General features: G+C 38.4%; 1 protein-coding gene across 3 annotated transcripts in view; it reads left to right on the forward strand.

Annotated features, from left to right (window-relative positions):
• The window catches only part of LOC131044746 (uncharacterized), a 228,526-nt gene that overhangs the window by 94,173 nt on the left and 116,298 nt on the right, over positions 1-18,055 (forward strand). For 2 of the 3 annotated variants that reach the window (XM_057978163.2, XM_057978172.2), the window contains 2 exons: positions 17,039-17,128; positions 17,250-17,303. In XM_057978163.2, coding sequence (XP_057834146.1) covers positions 17,039-17,128; positions 17,250-17,303 — 144 coding nt within the window. The remainder of the gene's footprint in view (positions 1-17,038; positions 17,129-17,249; positions 17,304-18,055) is intronic. The other variant, XM_059218421.1, reaches the window with a different exon arrangement.

Here is an 18,055-nt window from a genome sequence, read left to right on the forward strand (position 1 = left end):
CTTCCACAAACTAGCATCTCTTCAGCCCGTCGACCGGTTGATTCTCCATCTTACCCAGCAGCTCCTTGAGCCATCGGTTGTATGTCCGCACGCTCTCATGCTCTCTCTGCTTCGTACTATAGATTTTTGCTACAATTTCGTTATCAACCTGAAGCAGTGTGAACTCCCCTTGAAAAAGTATCTTCAGGTCAGGCCATGTGCCTTCCTTAGTTCTATCTACTTCAAAAAATCAATCTATCGCCACTCCCCGTAGGGTTGCGGGGAACTGTATCACCCACTCATCCCAGTTGTTCTGCCCATTAGCCGACCGGATTGTTTCACAAGTCCTACAGTGCCGGATGGGGTCCTTCGTCCCATCCCCCGTGAACTTCAGCAACTTTTGATTTTTGGACATCGTGATGGTTCCTTTTGACCCGCTCTTTGTACTTTGTCCGGTTGGAATTTCTCCCGAGTTTGGTGCACTCGATCCGAATAGATGGTTTTGACTACAGTGCCCTAGTGTCCTCCCGACACTCCTAGCTGCTCCCGTATCCTCTACACCTCTGTCTGTTGTGTGCTCCTCTCTCCCCGTCCTTCTGGTCTTTGATCCCCTTGACCCCCTTCTGTATGGTGTATCTGGTTCTACTCTTCCACTATCCCTAATTTCTTCTAATGTGAGGGTCAGGTGTCCCAAACAACGTATGGTGTTTTCAATCAATTCAGATACTTGGTCATCTTCCGCCCCTCTCCCACCGACATCCCCTTCGACATTCTGGTCCACTTCGCACCCTTCGACGCCTTCTTGGTTTCCTTTGGGTAACCTCCCATGGTCTCCTTTAGTTGATTCTTCTGCAATTCTCCGTAATTGCTGTCTCCGCTCGGCTTTCTCTTCCAACCTTAATGCTCTTTGGTTGGCCTCTTGCTCGTCCTCTTGGCCCTTTGGCGCACGCTTCCTATCTTTATTCAAGGTTATTGGCATCAATTACCTCCTCGGTATGATTCTCGTCACGCTCCTCTTCCCGTCTGGTTCTTTTCTCGAATTGCTTGCGGCGATCCTCACGATTTTGCTCTTCTCACAGGTTGTGAAGAACAATAAAGTGTTGTGCTAAAAGCCTTGGCAAGTGGCACATAAGACGGTCCACTGCTGGACTTACCTCGAGTGTATCCCAAATCACACTCTTGGGAACCTCTACACGCTCGGCTTCCCTAAGAACGTAAGTGCCAATGGATGCCTTCAGGATATTCGCACAGTCTTCTGTTAGTGCTCTTTCACCTTCGAATACTTCTTCGTCACTGGTACTAGGTTTGCTCACTAGTTGGGCTATTATGGGGTTCTCGCCATGTCATACGCCTACCGTTCCCTTGGGTGACTCATTCTCCAGATTCGTTCAGGGAATGGCACCAAATGTTTTGCCGCGTAGGGTACGTGTTCCGAACTTGACAAAATGCAAGTAAAACAGAATAGTACGCATATGCACAAAATGTAGAGAACTCACAAATATGTATTCATTAATCTCAGCATTACAATGTATCTTCTGAATAACATTCCAGCATCATCACATAACATAATCATATCCCGAGGATAGGTACATCGACATATATATATGAGTGTCGACCGGCTGCCGGTGCCAATCGTCGCCAGCTGTCGGCCGACTGCCGAGCCCTAAACACCTACTTAACAAATACTAATTTTCCTGACAACAATTCCTTGTTTGTCACCTTATATTGTGATTAGGTATGTACCTAATTGGTTTATGGCATCTTTATCATCCAAGGACTTGGCCACATATGAATAGATTTTAGAGACATAATCATCCTACATTTGGATCTGCTTCCTACCCATTCCTATCCAGAATGGGAAGCATTCTTGCTTTAGTACTTGGTTTATCTTCTTCCCAAGGGGAGAAATGTTGTCTGTAGACATTGGACTATGTTTATCTCCAAGCACTCACCATTTCTGTAGGACATTATCCATTATGGGGTGGCTATGTAGTCTCTCTTTTCCTTTCCTATGGGGGGATACTTGATTGTAGCTACATGATATTTGTAGTCCTTGGGGAGTATTAGTGAGTCCTCCATGCATCATCTTGTTTGTTTCTTTTCTCTATTTTGGAGAGGAGTTTTATTCCCACAGGGTTGTCTCTCTTTTTCCGGTTTGTGAGAGATCTCATTTCATTTGCATTGTACATGTGTACCTAACATGGCCTAGTTGTTGGGACCCATATTGCATCTTACTTTCATACGCATAATAATCTACTCCTAAAGTTGCACTCGGGGGGGGGGGGGGTTGGAGTAAATTAGGATTTATCATTTACATATGCTCAAGTTTCATTTAGGTAACTGACTTAATATTTTATTAGATATTAGTTACATTTAGGTGCATATTATTTAATATGGCGTAAGTGTATTTAATAGTGAAGGTTATATTGCGGGTTGTGTAGATACACCAACAAAAACATGATGCCATTTGTTTTGAAATTGCATAGAAATTTGAGAGGAACATGAATATGCAAAACTGTTCAGTCCTGATTCCATTTGACTACTTTTTTTGGCCTTGCAACAGAGCTGTACACTTAGGACATGACCCCAATGGTCTAATTGTTAGAACGAGAGCCAATTACAGATCAAACAAAGTCTAGGGCTTAGAGTACTGAATAGTTCTGCATATAATATGAAACAAGAATTTATATTTCACACTATTCTGTTACGTTGTCTCCAAACAAAAAAATAAAATGCTGACAACATGACTTCACTGGAGTGCCAGTAGTCACTCTTCTAGGCATTTAAAATTAAACGTGGCGCTTTAAAATCACTTATGCTATTACTGCTTAGAATTGGATTCTTGTAAGATGTTTATTTTCCACATAGCATGATTAGAAACCCTTAACACGCCTCAAAAATGACCCAGCAATTATTTATATGGGTTAAAAGCTTGCTAAAAATACTTCAGTTGAAAACTGTGTGAATTTGGCGAAAACATTCTTGGAAGCATAACTTTTTCATACAAACTCAAAATTCGATGCCATTTGTTTTGAAATTGCATAGAAATTTGAGAGGACCATGAATATGCAAAACTATTCAACCTAGATTCCTTTTGACCACCTTTTTTGGCCTTGCAACAGAGCTGCACACTTAGGACATGTCCCCAATGGTCTAAATGTTAGAATAAGAGCCAGTTATGGATCAAACAAAGTGTAGGGCTTAGAGTACTGAAATCTTCTCCTTATAATATGATGTCATGTCCCGTCCCTTTAATCAGATGTACTAGATTATTCATACTATAATATTAATAAGTTTCTAAGATTTATTTATCTTACTGATAGAACATAACCATTGTTAATTAAGTAACAGTGTACATATTTGTAATATTAGTTGATTATTTACTCATCATGATTAGCAATATAACCATAAGTTGATTAATTGATAGAAAATAACAATTGTTAATTAGTTGATTATTTGTAATATTAAATAAAGCAATATTACCACTCGATTAGCAAGTGATCATCCCTCACAAATCCAATTAACAAATAGCATTGGTTAAGTATTATTAATCTAACACAAAGGTGTGATCTGAAGTAAGGGAGGGGTGCAAGAGATACGGTCATTAATTATTTGATACACCGATTATTGAATACAGTGATTCTATTTAGAATTAAAACCTTAGGTAACTTAAGACATAAAGACACGTCTTATCAATGAAGGGAAGTAATTTTCAAGGATAAAAAGAGACATGTCTTATCCAAGTAGCCCCTCATTAAGAAACGCAAGTATAAGAAGTCTAGTCATCATTTATGGAAGGATCGATAAGGAGATAGAGAAGACAAGGAAGAATCGCAGAAGGCTAAATTCAGTCATCACCAAAGAGAACAAGGATACTGCTCACTGTTATCTATATGGGTACGCTGTATCAAATAATACATTTCTTGCTGATAACATATCTACTGTTGGGAATCCCCATTGGATGATAACATATATTTGATTACACTTATTTAAGTATTTTGTTAACATATATATGGTTAAGGAACATCATTAATAAAATTCAAAAATCCTAATTCATATATCCGATATTTTGGCTCATTGTAGTATAAGAATTCCCACTAAGAGATCCAAACTCAGCCTAGGAACAGTCTGTATAAAATAATCCTAGATATCATGGTTATTAAGATATCAATATTATTATTGCAGCTTTAATGGTCAATTTATATTAGTAGTATATTAATTGTTTTAGTAGCAGTTCCTCTTGAGGAGAGTTGTTGAGATGTAATGGAGGGGTGATTTAGTGTCTTGTAAGCAGGCTGTTCAAGAATTACCCAAAGTGGCGTCTAGGACCTTGGGGGCCCTTACCTTGAGGATTCGTGTAGCCCGGTTACAATCTCCTCCTCTAATCAAGACTTGTTAGCATGGGAGAAGAAGATTTGAGGGGTGAGCTAGCATGAGCCTCCAAGTGTAGCAAGGGGGTTTTATAGAGACAACCTTCCTTGGGCTTGGTGTAGAAATGGCTGTAAGCAAGCCCTTCCAATTTCCTTCCCCAATGTTGATATGTTTAGTACTCATGATAGCTTAATTGTGCATTTCATCTAACACTAATGCTGAATTAAAATATATATGTATATACATAGTTTCCTTAACTTGTGTGCAGGATCTACAAATAGGATTTCATTTTGTTAAGCAAGATATTGTTGGTAAGTTCAAACCCTAACTGTGATATCCCGAACCAAACGAGAACATTGGAGTGCAGCATATCATCGTGATAGAGTGCATTAGCTTGATTCGGGTTGAAGAGGAGCGATCAGACAATCAGAACACACAGTTTACATACTCGAGAGGAGGCCGATAAGTTTTGTCTATCATAGTACTACCGTGATCTTCGAATCTCATAATCAGTCCCGTTTAAGAGTAACTAAGTAATCAATTAACAAAGAGGTGATTATAATAAAACATAACTTTACGTGAATAGACACATCTGATCCATAAGGATGTGATTGAACTTGCCTCTATGTGAAGGGACACATTGGATGGATTATGTCCATATATATAGGCAAACGTTTCATTGTGAGGAAGAGGAGAAAAGGAGAAGAGGAGGAAAATATATTTCAGATTGGAGGATCGATTCCCAGAACAAAGACATAGCACATAAATGTGATCAGACTGAGGACAGATCGAGGCTCACTGTAACTCAGAGAAGGCACTAAGATACCATCTCGGACTGAAAGCACACAGCCAGAAGTTTCCAAGTAGAGTTACGGACATGGGAAGTCGAGACTGAAGTTTATAAGTCATAAATAACGTGAAGATCAACCAGGGGTCCTTTGCAGTGCAGCATTGGCAGTAGCACACAGAATTAAGAAGGAATTCTTGTATCAATTCTCATGGAGCAGAATAGCTATTGCAGATTAATAATTATATTGACATTAATAATTAAAGATTCTATTATTTAAGAAGTGTGTAATTCAATAATTCACATACAATTGGGTTCAAAGAACTAAGGATTGTTATAAGGACAAAATTATTAATTATTGGCATATCTACAATATCGTAACAATGCTCATTGCAATTGCAATTCATTGAATTATCCAGTAAAAGACAATTTGCATCTCTAATACAATAAATTGTAAAGAATCCTACGGATAATCAATATATCCAATAGCCATATAATAAAGAATCTAAGAGGGGACATTACAGTGGTATCAGAGCTATTATCCTGCCATCTTGTGGAAATCTAGTTAATGCGAACCTATCAATGTAGAAGGGGCCTATCTGCTATGGCAAAACAAGTGGCAAATGAGCTAAGAACCTTTATGTAGCAAACCAACGAAAAATTCGAAAGGACAAGCCAATTGATCCTTTAAGCTATCCAAAGCATGAGCAACAACAATACACAAACTAATCAAAATCAAGTGAAAGATGCACATTCCAATCACTCGAAAACGAACATTCAACTCAAGTCTCCATTCTTAGACCCACCATGTCATCATTTTTGCCTAAAGAACCTATGCTTGAAGAAGAAGAATTGATGACAACTAGTGTCGAAGAACTAGTAGAGATCTACGCAAGGTTGGACCCTGAAGTACATAGGCGTATTCCCGTTAAGGAGTACTCTGAAGTCAAGACCCAAGTTAACTCCAATAGAAGAATAAGACACACATACAAAGACCTTAAGGCGAGGATAAGTAAAATGTCCCTACCCTGTTTGATGGTTCGGGAAAATCTACCGCCCAGCTATGGGTCCAGAAACTGGACACATATCTATCACGAAGTCCTATGATAGAGGAAAATGCCATCAAGTTTGCTACTCTTCATCTAGCCACGACAGCACACGATTGGTGGCATCATGGCCTTATTACTCAAGGTCATCAAAACATCACTACTTTTAGCGAATTCACTCAAAGGCTCATCAAGAGATTCGATCAGAGGCACCCGAAATGGTACTTCAAAGAATTAACTCAACTTAGTCTACAAGGAACTTTAGAAGATTATGCCAATGAATTTCATAAATTAGTAGTTATGGTCCGTGACCTCTATTAAGGAAGACTCACCTATTTACTTGTGGAAGGACTCAAAGATTCAATTAAGAAAATAGTAAACCCCTTGGATCCCCAAAGTTTGGGTGAGGCAATACAAAGAGCCATAAAGGTTGAAGTCAACTACTCAAGAGAAAAACCAAATTATATGGTATCCAAGGCATATCCAAAGAATCCTCGTAGAGATGAAGACTATAAGGAGAAAGGAAGACCATGCTATTTCTGCAAAGAAATATGGAGACTTGGACATAGGTGGCAAACAAAAGATGCCTAGAAGAAAGAGAAGACCTAAGAAGGAAGAATGTATGCTTCAAGTGCAAAGAACCATGGAGGCTTGACCATCAATACAAAAGAGATCAAATACATCAAATAGAAGAAATAGAGGATGAAGGAACAAAAGGGAACTTATACAAAAGAGCAAGGCTCGAAGAGGAAGAGCATGGAATATTAGCAGTTATCTCTCAAGTATAGGAACATAAACCCTTAAGGATTAAAGGGACACTAAAGGGACATAATGATTGCCTTGGTGGATAGTGGGGCCTCCCGCAATTTCATAAACTGGAATCTAGTGGCAAAGAGGAAGCTGAAAACCAAAGATTTCAAGGGGTTCAAGGTACCCTAGCAAGTGGAAGCATAGCACATCATACCAAAATGATTCCCAACTAGAAATTAATGTGGGAGATCATACAACACAAGGAAATTTCTATGTAGTAACATTAGGAAATGCTGTAATACTCAGGACACCCTGGATTCACTCATTGGGGCGTTTCACCATGGATCAAACCTAGAGATTTGCTTTCAACATGATGGACGAGCGGTAACATTGAAAGGACTACCAACTTGAGCTCCAAGACTGGTTTCATGTAAAGGAACGGAAAGGATCATTCGACATGGGTAGGGGGAATGGATTGCACAATGTATGGTCTTAGACAAATCTTTTCCCCACCTATGAATGCTTCATAGAGGCATTCAACCCATTTTGAGGAAGCATAAAAAGGTCTTTGAAGATATTCCACCATGTCTTCCACCAAGGAGAGGTTTTGAGCACTCAATAGAAGTAGAAGAAGGAGCCAAGCCAGTGATTACCACTTCCTACAAGCACCCTCAAAGATTCAAGGAAGAAATGGAGAGAACTATCAAAGAACTATTAGAAATGGGACATATTCAACCAAGTTGTCCTTTTGCATCTTCGGTTGTTCTAGTCAAGAAGAAAGACAACACTATGAGAATGTGCATAGACTATAGAGCATTCAACAAGAAAACAATTAAGAATAGATACCCTATACTGAGGATAGATGAGCTTCATGGAGCTTGGTATTTTTCAAAGATTGATCTACGGTCTGTTGTGACGTTTTCACACATCGCCCCATTGCAAATGGGGACCCCCTACTTTTTTGACCCTCCCGGTCTTTTGGCTTGCGTTTTTGGGGTCTTTTTGCAGCAGTCTCGTCAGTCTCTCTGCTTTGCATCTTCGGTTGTTCTAGTCAAGAAGAAAGACAACACTATGAGAATGTGCATAGACTATAGAGCACTCAACAAGAAAACAATTAAGAATAGATACCCTATACTGAGGATAGATGAGCTTCATGGAGCTTGGTATTTTTCAAAGATTGATCTACGGTTTGTTGTGACGTTTTCACACATCGCCCCATTGCAAATGGGGACCCCCTACTTTTTTGGCCCTCCCGGTCTTTTGGCTTGCGTTTTTGGGGTCTTTTTGCAGCAGTCTCGTCAGTCTTTCTGCTTTGCAAGTGTTTGGGGGTCATATTGATTAAAATCTGCTTTTTGTTTGAGCGAATTCGGCTAAGGCAAGGACTCGTTTTGTGAATTTTAGGGTTTTTGCCTTTTGTCCTAGATTTTAGGGGTTCCTGTTAGGGTTTCAGGAAAACTAAGCATACGACTGGAATCAGGACCCTTCAAGGGACCTCCCAGTAAAATTTGAGCCCGAACGGAGCAACTTTCTATTTTTAGAAAGTCCCTATTTTTAGGGATTTTTCCGAGTCCTGGAATGTCGCCATTTTGCCAAAAATCAAACTTACTATTTTTAGTAATTTCTATTTTTAGTAAGTTTCTATTTATAGTAAGTCATTCATGCGTCCTGTTTTAGGCTCTAACTCTGACATTTTGGAAAGTTTCTATTTTGGGAAAGTCTATTTGTGGTAGGATCAGGCTAGCAGACAGCGAAGAATCAACATGCACAATCACTTCTAAATCTAGAAAGTTGAAAGCAGACAGGCAGGGGTCTAAAATGGCTAAGTATGAGAATCATCCCTGAAGTGGAAGGCACAAAATTGTTCTAAGTCTGGAAAATCCACCTTCAAAATCCCAAAGTGGCATCTCAGCACAGACAGTGGTCAAAATTTGGCTAAGTTTGGATCTCCTATTCCAGAAGAGGAAAGCAAGCATGATTATCCAAGTCCAGAAATCCACATCAATCCACCAATGTCATCCTGATCCGAAAATGGCCTGAAATTTGACTAAGTCTGGAAATTTGGAAGATCTTCCAAAATCCAGAATTTGCATTATGATTCCTATGGACCTGAAACCACTCTCAAACATCCTGAAAGTATATATGAAATATAACTTAAAGTATAACTTATACTTAAATGTTATATTTCATATATATATATATCCTGACGAAGAGCCTGAAATAGTGGAAAAATCCATCATTCCATGGACATCTCCAAAATGCGCCCAGGTATGGGCTAGGGCGCTAAAACCAAGAATGCTTTCACAACTGCAATTTTCCATCATTCCTTGGACATGGCAAAAATGCACCCAGGTCAGGCCTGGGGCGCTAAAACCAAGAAAGCTTTCACAAGTGCAATTTTCCATCATTCCTTGGACATGGCAAAAATGCGCCCAGGTCAGGCCTGGGGCGCTAAAACCAAGAATGCTTTAACAACTGCAATAATCCATCATTCCATGGACAGGGCCAAAATGCGCCCAGGCATGGGCTGGGGCGCTGAATCCAAGAGGTCATTCACAAGTGCAAAAATCCATCATTCCATGGACATGGCCAAAATGCGCCTGGGCATAGGCTGGGGCGCTGAATCCAAGAAGCCATTCACAGAAAGAAAATTCATGAATCCTTGGCGTGGTAAAATTTCACCCAAGCAAAAAATTTGAAATTTTGCCTAAGGCACGAAATCCAAGGAGTCAAGGAGGAATAAAAAGAAGAATTCCCCTCGGGTGAATTTTCAGTTATGCTATTTTTAGACATCAAATGTCAGCCAAATATGGAAATTTTCATAGATTCAGAATTGAGGTGAAATTCTTCACCCAATGAACCTGGCTCCTAAATTTTAGGAGGATCCCTAAAAAATAGGGATGTTGAAAGGGAGACATGGACAATTCACAAAACAATGAATTCCTTCCTTCATAACAGAATTCCAGGAAAGATGAAAATTTGGCTAAGTAATGAATTCCTTCCTGCAGGATATAATTCCAAAGGTGAAAAATTGACTAAATGTTGGAAATTCCTTCCTTCATGACAGAGTTCTGAAAAAGGTGAAAATTTGCCTGCGTATTGGAAATTCCTTCCTTCGGGACAAAATTCCAAGCAAGGAAGAAATACACCCAAGGATGAATTGAACATAAAATTTCTAAGGCAAGGAGGGAATCAAGGATGAACTAAACAAGAAATTTCCCCTCCAGGGAAAAAATTTGAAAAATCCATTCTCGGGCATCAAATCACGTCCAAATTTCAAAAGTTTTACAGATTTGGATTCATAGGAGAATTTTCTCTCCTGGACCGTGGAACCCTAATTTGGAAATTTTCCTAAAAAATAGGAAATGTGCAGAATTGATGAAGAAACCTTCTCTGAGCAAGGAAAGTTGAAGAGACTTCAAGAAAATTCTTCCTGAATCGAATTTTCCCTCTCCAACAATTCCAGATGTGTAGGAGTGGATATACGACCGCAGAGTCCATTTGCATGGCAAGGATCTATTGAACACGTGGCAGTAGAGTGGCGCATTCATTATCGGAATATTTGACCAAATGGCGACCTAGTCATTGCATGTTGAATTTATGGTAGATTCCTTTTGCATGCAGTCGCCGCATGTGGAAATGATGGATCATTTATGACATAATGGGGTGATTTTTGCATGGATGAATATTCAACGCATGTTGGACGAATTTGAAGGAGGTGGTGCATTTAATGCACAATGGATGCTATTTTGGGTACTTTTGAATTAATTGTATATGGGCATGATGGGTTATTAATTGGGGATTCCCACCTTGTTGCATCATGTGTGGAGAATCTTTTGGGCAAACCCTAATTAGGGTTTTGCATGTAGCCAGGGCTTGAAGCCTATATAAAGGGGTGACCCCCTCATTTAAAAAAGGGAGCTTTGTATGAAATTGTTGCGATAAGTTTTTTAGAAAATAATAGTGAAACATTGTTCTCTGATGGTGTCCACTTAAATTATTTTTTCAAAGCTTGCATGGTTTCACCTTCCTCGCTTAGATTAGAAATAGTAAAGTGCTTTGATTTCAATGGAGAATGTAATGGTGTCTGATGAATTTCCATGGTTCATACTTTTTGCATCTTGCTGATTGTAAGTTGCAGTGTAAAGTTAGTTTGAGCCCCCTAAATTCGTGCTAAGTTCGATTGTGGAAAGTCATTTGGATTGCGCTGTGTTGGGTATTCAAATGTACTTTCTCGATTTGAAAATCCTCTAGCATCCCCAGAAGATTGCACCGGTTCCTGCGGAGTTGTAGTTTATCTTGGTGAAGCAGAGCTTGGTTTATTTGGAATTTGTCCACCAGAGCACTATTCATTGTTATCACTGCCCTTAGGAGTAGATGTAGATCCTTCTAAACCCTTTCCCTTTTCTTTCAGCTCATTTTAGTCCATTCGAAGCAATAGCATCACAGAATTGCCATATCCGATGATGGAGTTCCAACCACAGCAAAGAAGTGAAAGAATGATGCACACGCAAGGCCCCTTGGATTACCAGCAATCACATCAGCCAATTGAGTCACGTCCACGCATTGAAGGAACCTTGGAGTCGATTGTTTGAACTTCTTGCAATCTTAGCATGCAATCGTACTTTGATCAAGAGAGAGTGAAGTGACCGTTAGGCAACTTTATTTTGTGTTCGACGCTGTCATAAAAAACACGTCAACACGGTCGGGTTATCATCAAATAAGGATGAGGAAGGAAGATGTACCCAAGATCACCTTAAGGTGTCATTATGAACATTTTGAATTCCTAGTTATGCCCTTTGGTCTTACAAATGCACTAGGCACTTTCCAATCCTATATGAACCATATCTTCTGTCAGCAATTGAGGAAATTCTTACTTGTATTTTTTGATGACATTCTTATCTATAGAAGAACATGGGAGGAGCATCTCCAACATATTGAAGAAGTTCTAAGCATATTAGAGACAAAATCCCTATATGCTAAAATTTCCAAGTGTGAATTTGGCATGGAGGAAATATTCTATTTAGGCCATAAGATCAATGAAGACGGTGAGAGCGTGGATGAGGAAAAGATCAAAGCTATCAAGGAGTGGTCAGTACCCAAGACCTTGACACAACTTAGGGGTTTTGTGGGACTATGTTGTAATTATAGATGTTTTGTAAAGGGGCTCTCCAAAATTGCAGCCCCTCTCATAGACTTGACCAACAAAGAAGCCTTCATGTGGAATGAAAAAGCACAACAAGCATTTGAACAGCTAACCATGAGCTCATGCTCGGTCCTAGCCATCCTTGATTTCAGCCTACCATTCATGTTACAATGCGATGCTTCTGGGGAAGGAATTAGAGCAGTCCCCATGCAAAGAAAACATCCCATAGCATTTGAAAGCAAGTTGCTTACAGAAGTTGAAAGACATTCAATTTATGATAAAGAGATGTTGGTCATCATGCATGCCTTGGCTTAGTTTAGGCAATACCTAGTTTTTGTGGGAAATTCCATGTCAAAACTGATCATAATAGCTTATGTTACTTTATGAATCAAAAGGACTTGAATGATCGCCAACATAAGTGGGTAAGTAAAATCCAAGCTTATGATTTTGACATTGAATTTGTCAAAGGATCCAATGATGTGGTAGTAGATGCTCTATCAAGGCAACCTTACCTAAACACCATTACTAGCATTTTAGGGGAATGGAAAAATGACATCATTGCAGAATATGCCAAAGATCCCCAGGCCAATGAAATATTAGAAGGAAAGATTCCGAATGATGAATACAAGGTTTGGGAAGACATTATGCTATACAAAGGTAGAGTAAACCTTCCGTCACACTAAAAATGAAGAGTAAGATCATGAAGGAATACCATGACAACCCCGTGGCAGGACACTAGGGTTAGTACAAGACTTACAAGTAGATTAGGGAAAGATATTCATGGAAAGGACTAAAGAAGGATGTTCTCAGGCATGTGCAAGAATGTATTGCATGCCAACAATATAAGACAGAGAAAAGTCACCCAACAGGTCTATTACAACCACTACCCATTCCAAATCAGAAATGGGAAAGCATCTCAATGGATTTTATAACAGGTTTACCCAAGGTGCATGGGAAGGAATGTATTTATGTGGTAGTAGATAGACTTACAAAGTATACCCATTTCTTTGCAATATCTACAAAATATAAGGAAAACCAAATAGTAGAAGTCTTCTTCAAGGAGATCTTTAGATTCCATGGCTTACCCATGAACATAGTTAGTGACAAGGACAGTCGTTTCCTTAGTCAATTTTTGGCAAGAGCTCTTTCGGTTAGCAAGAACAAAACTCACCCCTAGCACTTGCTACCATCCACAAACGGATGGGCAAACAAAAATTGTCAACAAATGGATGGAGGGATATTTAAGAAACTATGTTATTGGCGGCAAAATGCATGGCTTAAGTGGTTGCATCTAGGAGTGTATTGTTACAATACCACTCATCACATGTCTATAGGGATGAGTCCATTCAAAGCCCTATATGGATATGAAGCGACATCACTTGGGAGCATCATCCAAGATAGTAGAGTACCTGGAGCTAAAGATTTTAAAGCATAGATATCATGAACACCCTCAAGGAGAACCTTCATCATGCCCAAAATCAGCAAAAGCTATACGCTGACAAAACCCGTGTAGAGAGGACATTTGAAGCAGGAGACTTGGTGTGTTTATGATTACAACCTTACAAACAATCAGCAATCAAATCTAGTGGGGCTGAAGAACTCAAACCCTGGTTCTATGGACCATACAAGGTCCTAAGAAAAGTTGGTGAAGTAGCTTACAGGTTAGAGCTTCCCGAAGGTAACAAAATCCACAATGTCTTCCACGTGTCAAGGCTCAAAAAGGGCCTAGGGCAGCAAGTTGTCCCATGTGCAGAATTAGCACCTCTCGATGATGAAGGGAAACTCATATTGGAACCAAAAATCATCCTAGATACTAGGGAGAAGAAATTAAGAAATAGAACTATCATTGAATTCCTAATCAAATGGAGGGAACTACCAGAGGAAGATGCCACATGGGAAAAAGAAGAAGATATTAAAACATTCATGGAAAAACAAATTAGCTTGAACATGAATGAATAGTACCCTATACGGGTGAACATTCTTGTATTTAAGATCATAAGTAGCATCAATGTAAGAATGTATAGATCATTAATAAAATTGCCTAAATAGTTAATAATGCATATAGATATGAGTAAAAGTTAGAATGATTAGGATTAATGACTCATGAAAATGTCCATCCTAGAACATTTAGAACCTTAAGGGCCTTACCTTAGGGAGTTAAGCAATTTGGTTACAACATCCAAGAAAGAGGGAGGTGAGAATGGTGGTCAAGCTAGCAAAGGCTTCCAAGTAGATGCTTGGTGTAGGAATGGCTCAATAAAGGCCCCATTTCTTCCCAAAGAGTAGGTAGGGAAGTGAGAATGTGGACAACAAACATGAGCCGCCAAGCAGAGCAAGAAAGTCTCTTAGGGTTGGTGTAGGAATGGGTCAAGGGAAGTCCCCATTCCTTCCTAGTATGATCAAAAGACTAGTATGAAGGCCAACTTGAGCTGCCAAGTAGTGTAAGAGAATTGTAGAGAACAATTCCTCTTAAACTTGGTGTAGAAATGGCTCAAGGAAGCCCAATTCTTCCAAGTTGCAATATATGCAATAGCAATTAAGTAGTGGTATTTCTAAATCCATCATTTCTTTGATATATACAATTGTATATCTTATATATAAATTTCTAACCTATGTGCAGGATCATCCAAGAACAAGAGACAAGGTGGAGGGATTCCTAAATTGCTTGAGGCCAAGAAAATTCAAGAGGGGGAGATTGTGATGTCCGCAACCAAACGAGAACTTTGGAGTGCAGCGTATCACTGTGATAGAGTGCATCAGCTTGGTTCGGGTTGAAGAGGACCGATCAGACAATCAGAACACACAGTTTACATACTTGAGAGGAGGCCGATAAGTTTAGGCTATCATAATACTATCATGATCTTCGAATCTCATAATTAGTTGCGTTTAAGGGTAACTAAGTAATTAGTTAACAAAGAGCTGATTATAATAAAACACAACTTCACGTGAATAGACACATCTGATCCATAAGGATGTGATTAAACTTGCCTCTACGTGAAGGGACACATTGGATGGACTATGTCCATATATATAGACAAACGTTTCAGTGTGAGGAAGAGGAGAAAAGGAGAAGAGGAGGAAAATATACTTCAGATTGGAGGATTGATTCCCAGAACAAAGATATAGTACATAAACGTGATCAGACCGAGGACAGATCGAGGCTCACCGTAACTCAGAGGAGGCACTAAGATACCATTTCAGACTGAGAGCACACAGTCAGAAGTTTCCAAGCAGAGTTAAGGATGTGGGAAGCCGAGACTGAAATTTATAAGTCTCATAAATAACATGAAGATCAACCAGGGGTCCTTTGCAGTGCAGCATTGGCAGTAAGTAGCACACAGAATTAAGAAGGAATTCTAGTATCAATTCTCATAGAGAAGAATAGCTATTGAAGATTAATAATTATATTGACATTAGTAATTAAAGATTCTATTCTTTAAGGAGCGTGTAATTCAATAATTCACACACAATTGGGTTCAAAGAACTAAGGACTGTCATAAGGACAAAATTATTAATTATTGGCATATCTACAATATCATAACAAAGAACATTGTAATTGCAATCCATTGAATTAGTCAGTAAAAGACAATCTGCATCTCTAATACAATAAATTGTAAAGAATCCTAAGGATAATCAGTATATATCCAATAGCCAAATAATAAGGAACCTAAGAGGGGACATTACACTAACTTTATGTATGAATTTATGTTTCTTTCTAGGTAAAAATATTACAATTTGGGAATAGGACATTACATATGAAGCAAGGTTTTATCTTTCTCACTGTTCTCTTTTGTTTTGTCTCCAAAGAGAAAAATAAAATGCTGACAACATGATTTCACTGGAGTGCCAATAGTCACTCTTTTAGGCGTTTTGAATTAAACATGGCACTTTGAAATCACTTATGATATTTCTGTTAAGAATTGGATGCTTGTAAGATGTTTTTTTGCCACATAGGATGATTAGAAACCCGACCCAGGAATTATTTGAATTGGTTAAAACTTGCCAAAAACACATCAGTTGAAAGCTATGTGACTTTGGTGACAACATTGTTGGAACCGTAACTCATATAAACTCAAAATATGATGCCATTGGTTTTGAAATTAGATAGAAATTTGGGAGGAACCTGAATATGCAAAACTATTCAGCCTTGATTCCATTTGACCACTTGTTCTGGCCTTGCAACAGAGCTGCATACTTAGGACATGACCCCAATGGTTTAAATGTTAGAATGAGAGCCGACTATGGATTAGAGTACTGAAAACTTCTCCTTATAATATGAAATAAGGTTTTATCTTTCACAATATTCTGTTTTGCTTTGTCTCCAAAGAGAAAAATAAAATGCTGACAACATGATATAACCCTTTCTTACCACTTTATTCCATGGAATGAGGTGTGTCCTTCAGCATTCTTTAGTCAATATTAGTAATTCGAGGTCCAACAGTGGTGGAACTGGAATCTATATCATGCTTGCCAATGAGAATCTACTTCTACGCTTTGTACTGCTATCTTATGTTATCTTTATTTCATTATATAGGATATTTGCTCATTTGAAAATACTCTAAATTGTTTCAATTCTAACATTTCTTCTGTATTAGACGCAGATATAGATAGAATAAATTGAGGCTATATTCCAAATAGTCTTAGGCAAGTTAATGCTTGTAACTGTTTAGTATACTGTTAGAACAAGAAAACTGCTTGGAAAATTTAATATAATATTTTAAATGAAGGCATTTTTATTATGTAGTCATAAAAACATTAAATGTTATATTTCAGTTTATTTATTTTTTCTGCTCTTTATCCTTGAATTTTTTAGTTCCCAATTAATCGGAAATCCTGACTTTATATACATGTATTCCATTTGCTTTTTTAAGTTTACTAGTTTCCCCTCACATCTCCTGTAGACCTTTCTATTTCAAACTATATTTTTTTGGACTATATTGATTCTGAAATGTTATTGAACAGTTGTCGGAAGCAATAACATCAGTCAATTTACGAAGAGCATTTGTTGAAGCTTTAGTTCCACATTTTGGCAGGCCATTGGAGGCAGAGACGGTTGGATTTTCCCTGTCTTTCTTGATTCTGTTTTTAACAAACAGTATTTGATTTCTCAGTTTTGCTGTATTAGAATTTCATTTGATCTAAAGTCCTAAGTTCTTATTATATGGGAAATCAGGTGTTTTGCAGGAGGGTATCCGTCCTTGCTGCAACAGGACCCTTCACCTTCCTGGTATACTAAATTGTAAATTTAATAATTGTGCTGTTCACCTGCTTTTCTTTTCAAAAGACAGCAAAATGTTTTCATTTAAACATATTTGAATGACTCGCATTGCAAGACATTTCATAACAAAAGATCTAGAAAAATAATATTTATGAAGCAATGGGAAGCATATAAGTGTCCAATTGTATGTACTATATAGCCTCCTTCAGTTTCATTGTCATTTGGAATCAACAATTCAACAATTGAGAAGAAAATTGGCAAGGTAACAGTTTATCTGTCTCCTTTTGGAATTCCTACACACAGCAACCAATTTAGATTCAAGGATATGCTTGTTAGTGTAATAACTTCCTTTGATGAATAATCATTTATTATGATAGCTAACTAGTAAAGACAGATCAAACTACATCTGTGTTACTTTAATGAACTGTAGCTGACTAACTGTGCAGAAGTGGGTTTACTCCCAAAACATGCATGGTGGTTGTGTTATGAGTATCTCCTCATGCATCAGACACCTTAATACTTGGTTAGGTCCGATCTTGTACAACATTCCATTAAATTTATCTGAAATGTTATGGCTTTCAATGCTAGCCTTCTTTGTTCCACTGGTTGCATGTCCCTTGGAAAAAAGGAGGTGGCTAAGTATTCTCCTATGTTATTTTACCACGTAGGTATTATGGAAATTTGAATCAAGTGTGTTTCTTGAAAGTATTCATTTGACATCTATTGGTTTACTAGACTTAATCTTCGAGAGTTGAGCAGTT

The sequence above is a fragment of the Cryptomeria japonica genome, chromosome 3 (genome assembly GCF_030272615.1).
Source record: "Cryptomeria japonica chromosome 3, Sugi_1.0, whole genome shotgun sequence".
NCBI lineage: Eukaryota > Viridiplantae > Streptophyta > Pinopsida > Cupressales > Cupressaceae > Cryptomeria > Cryptomeria japonica.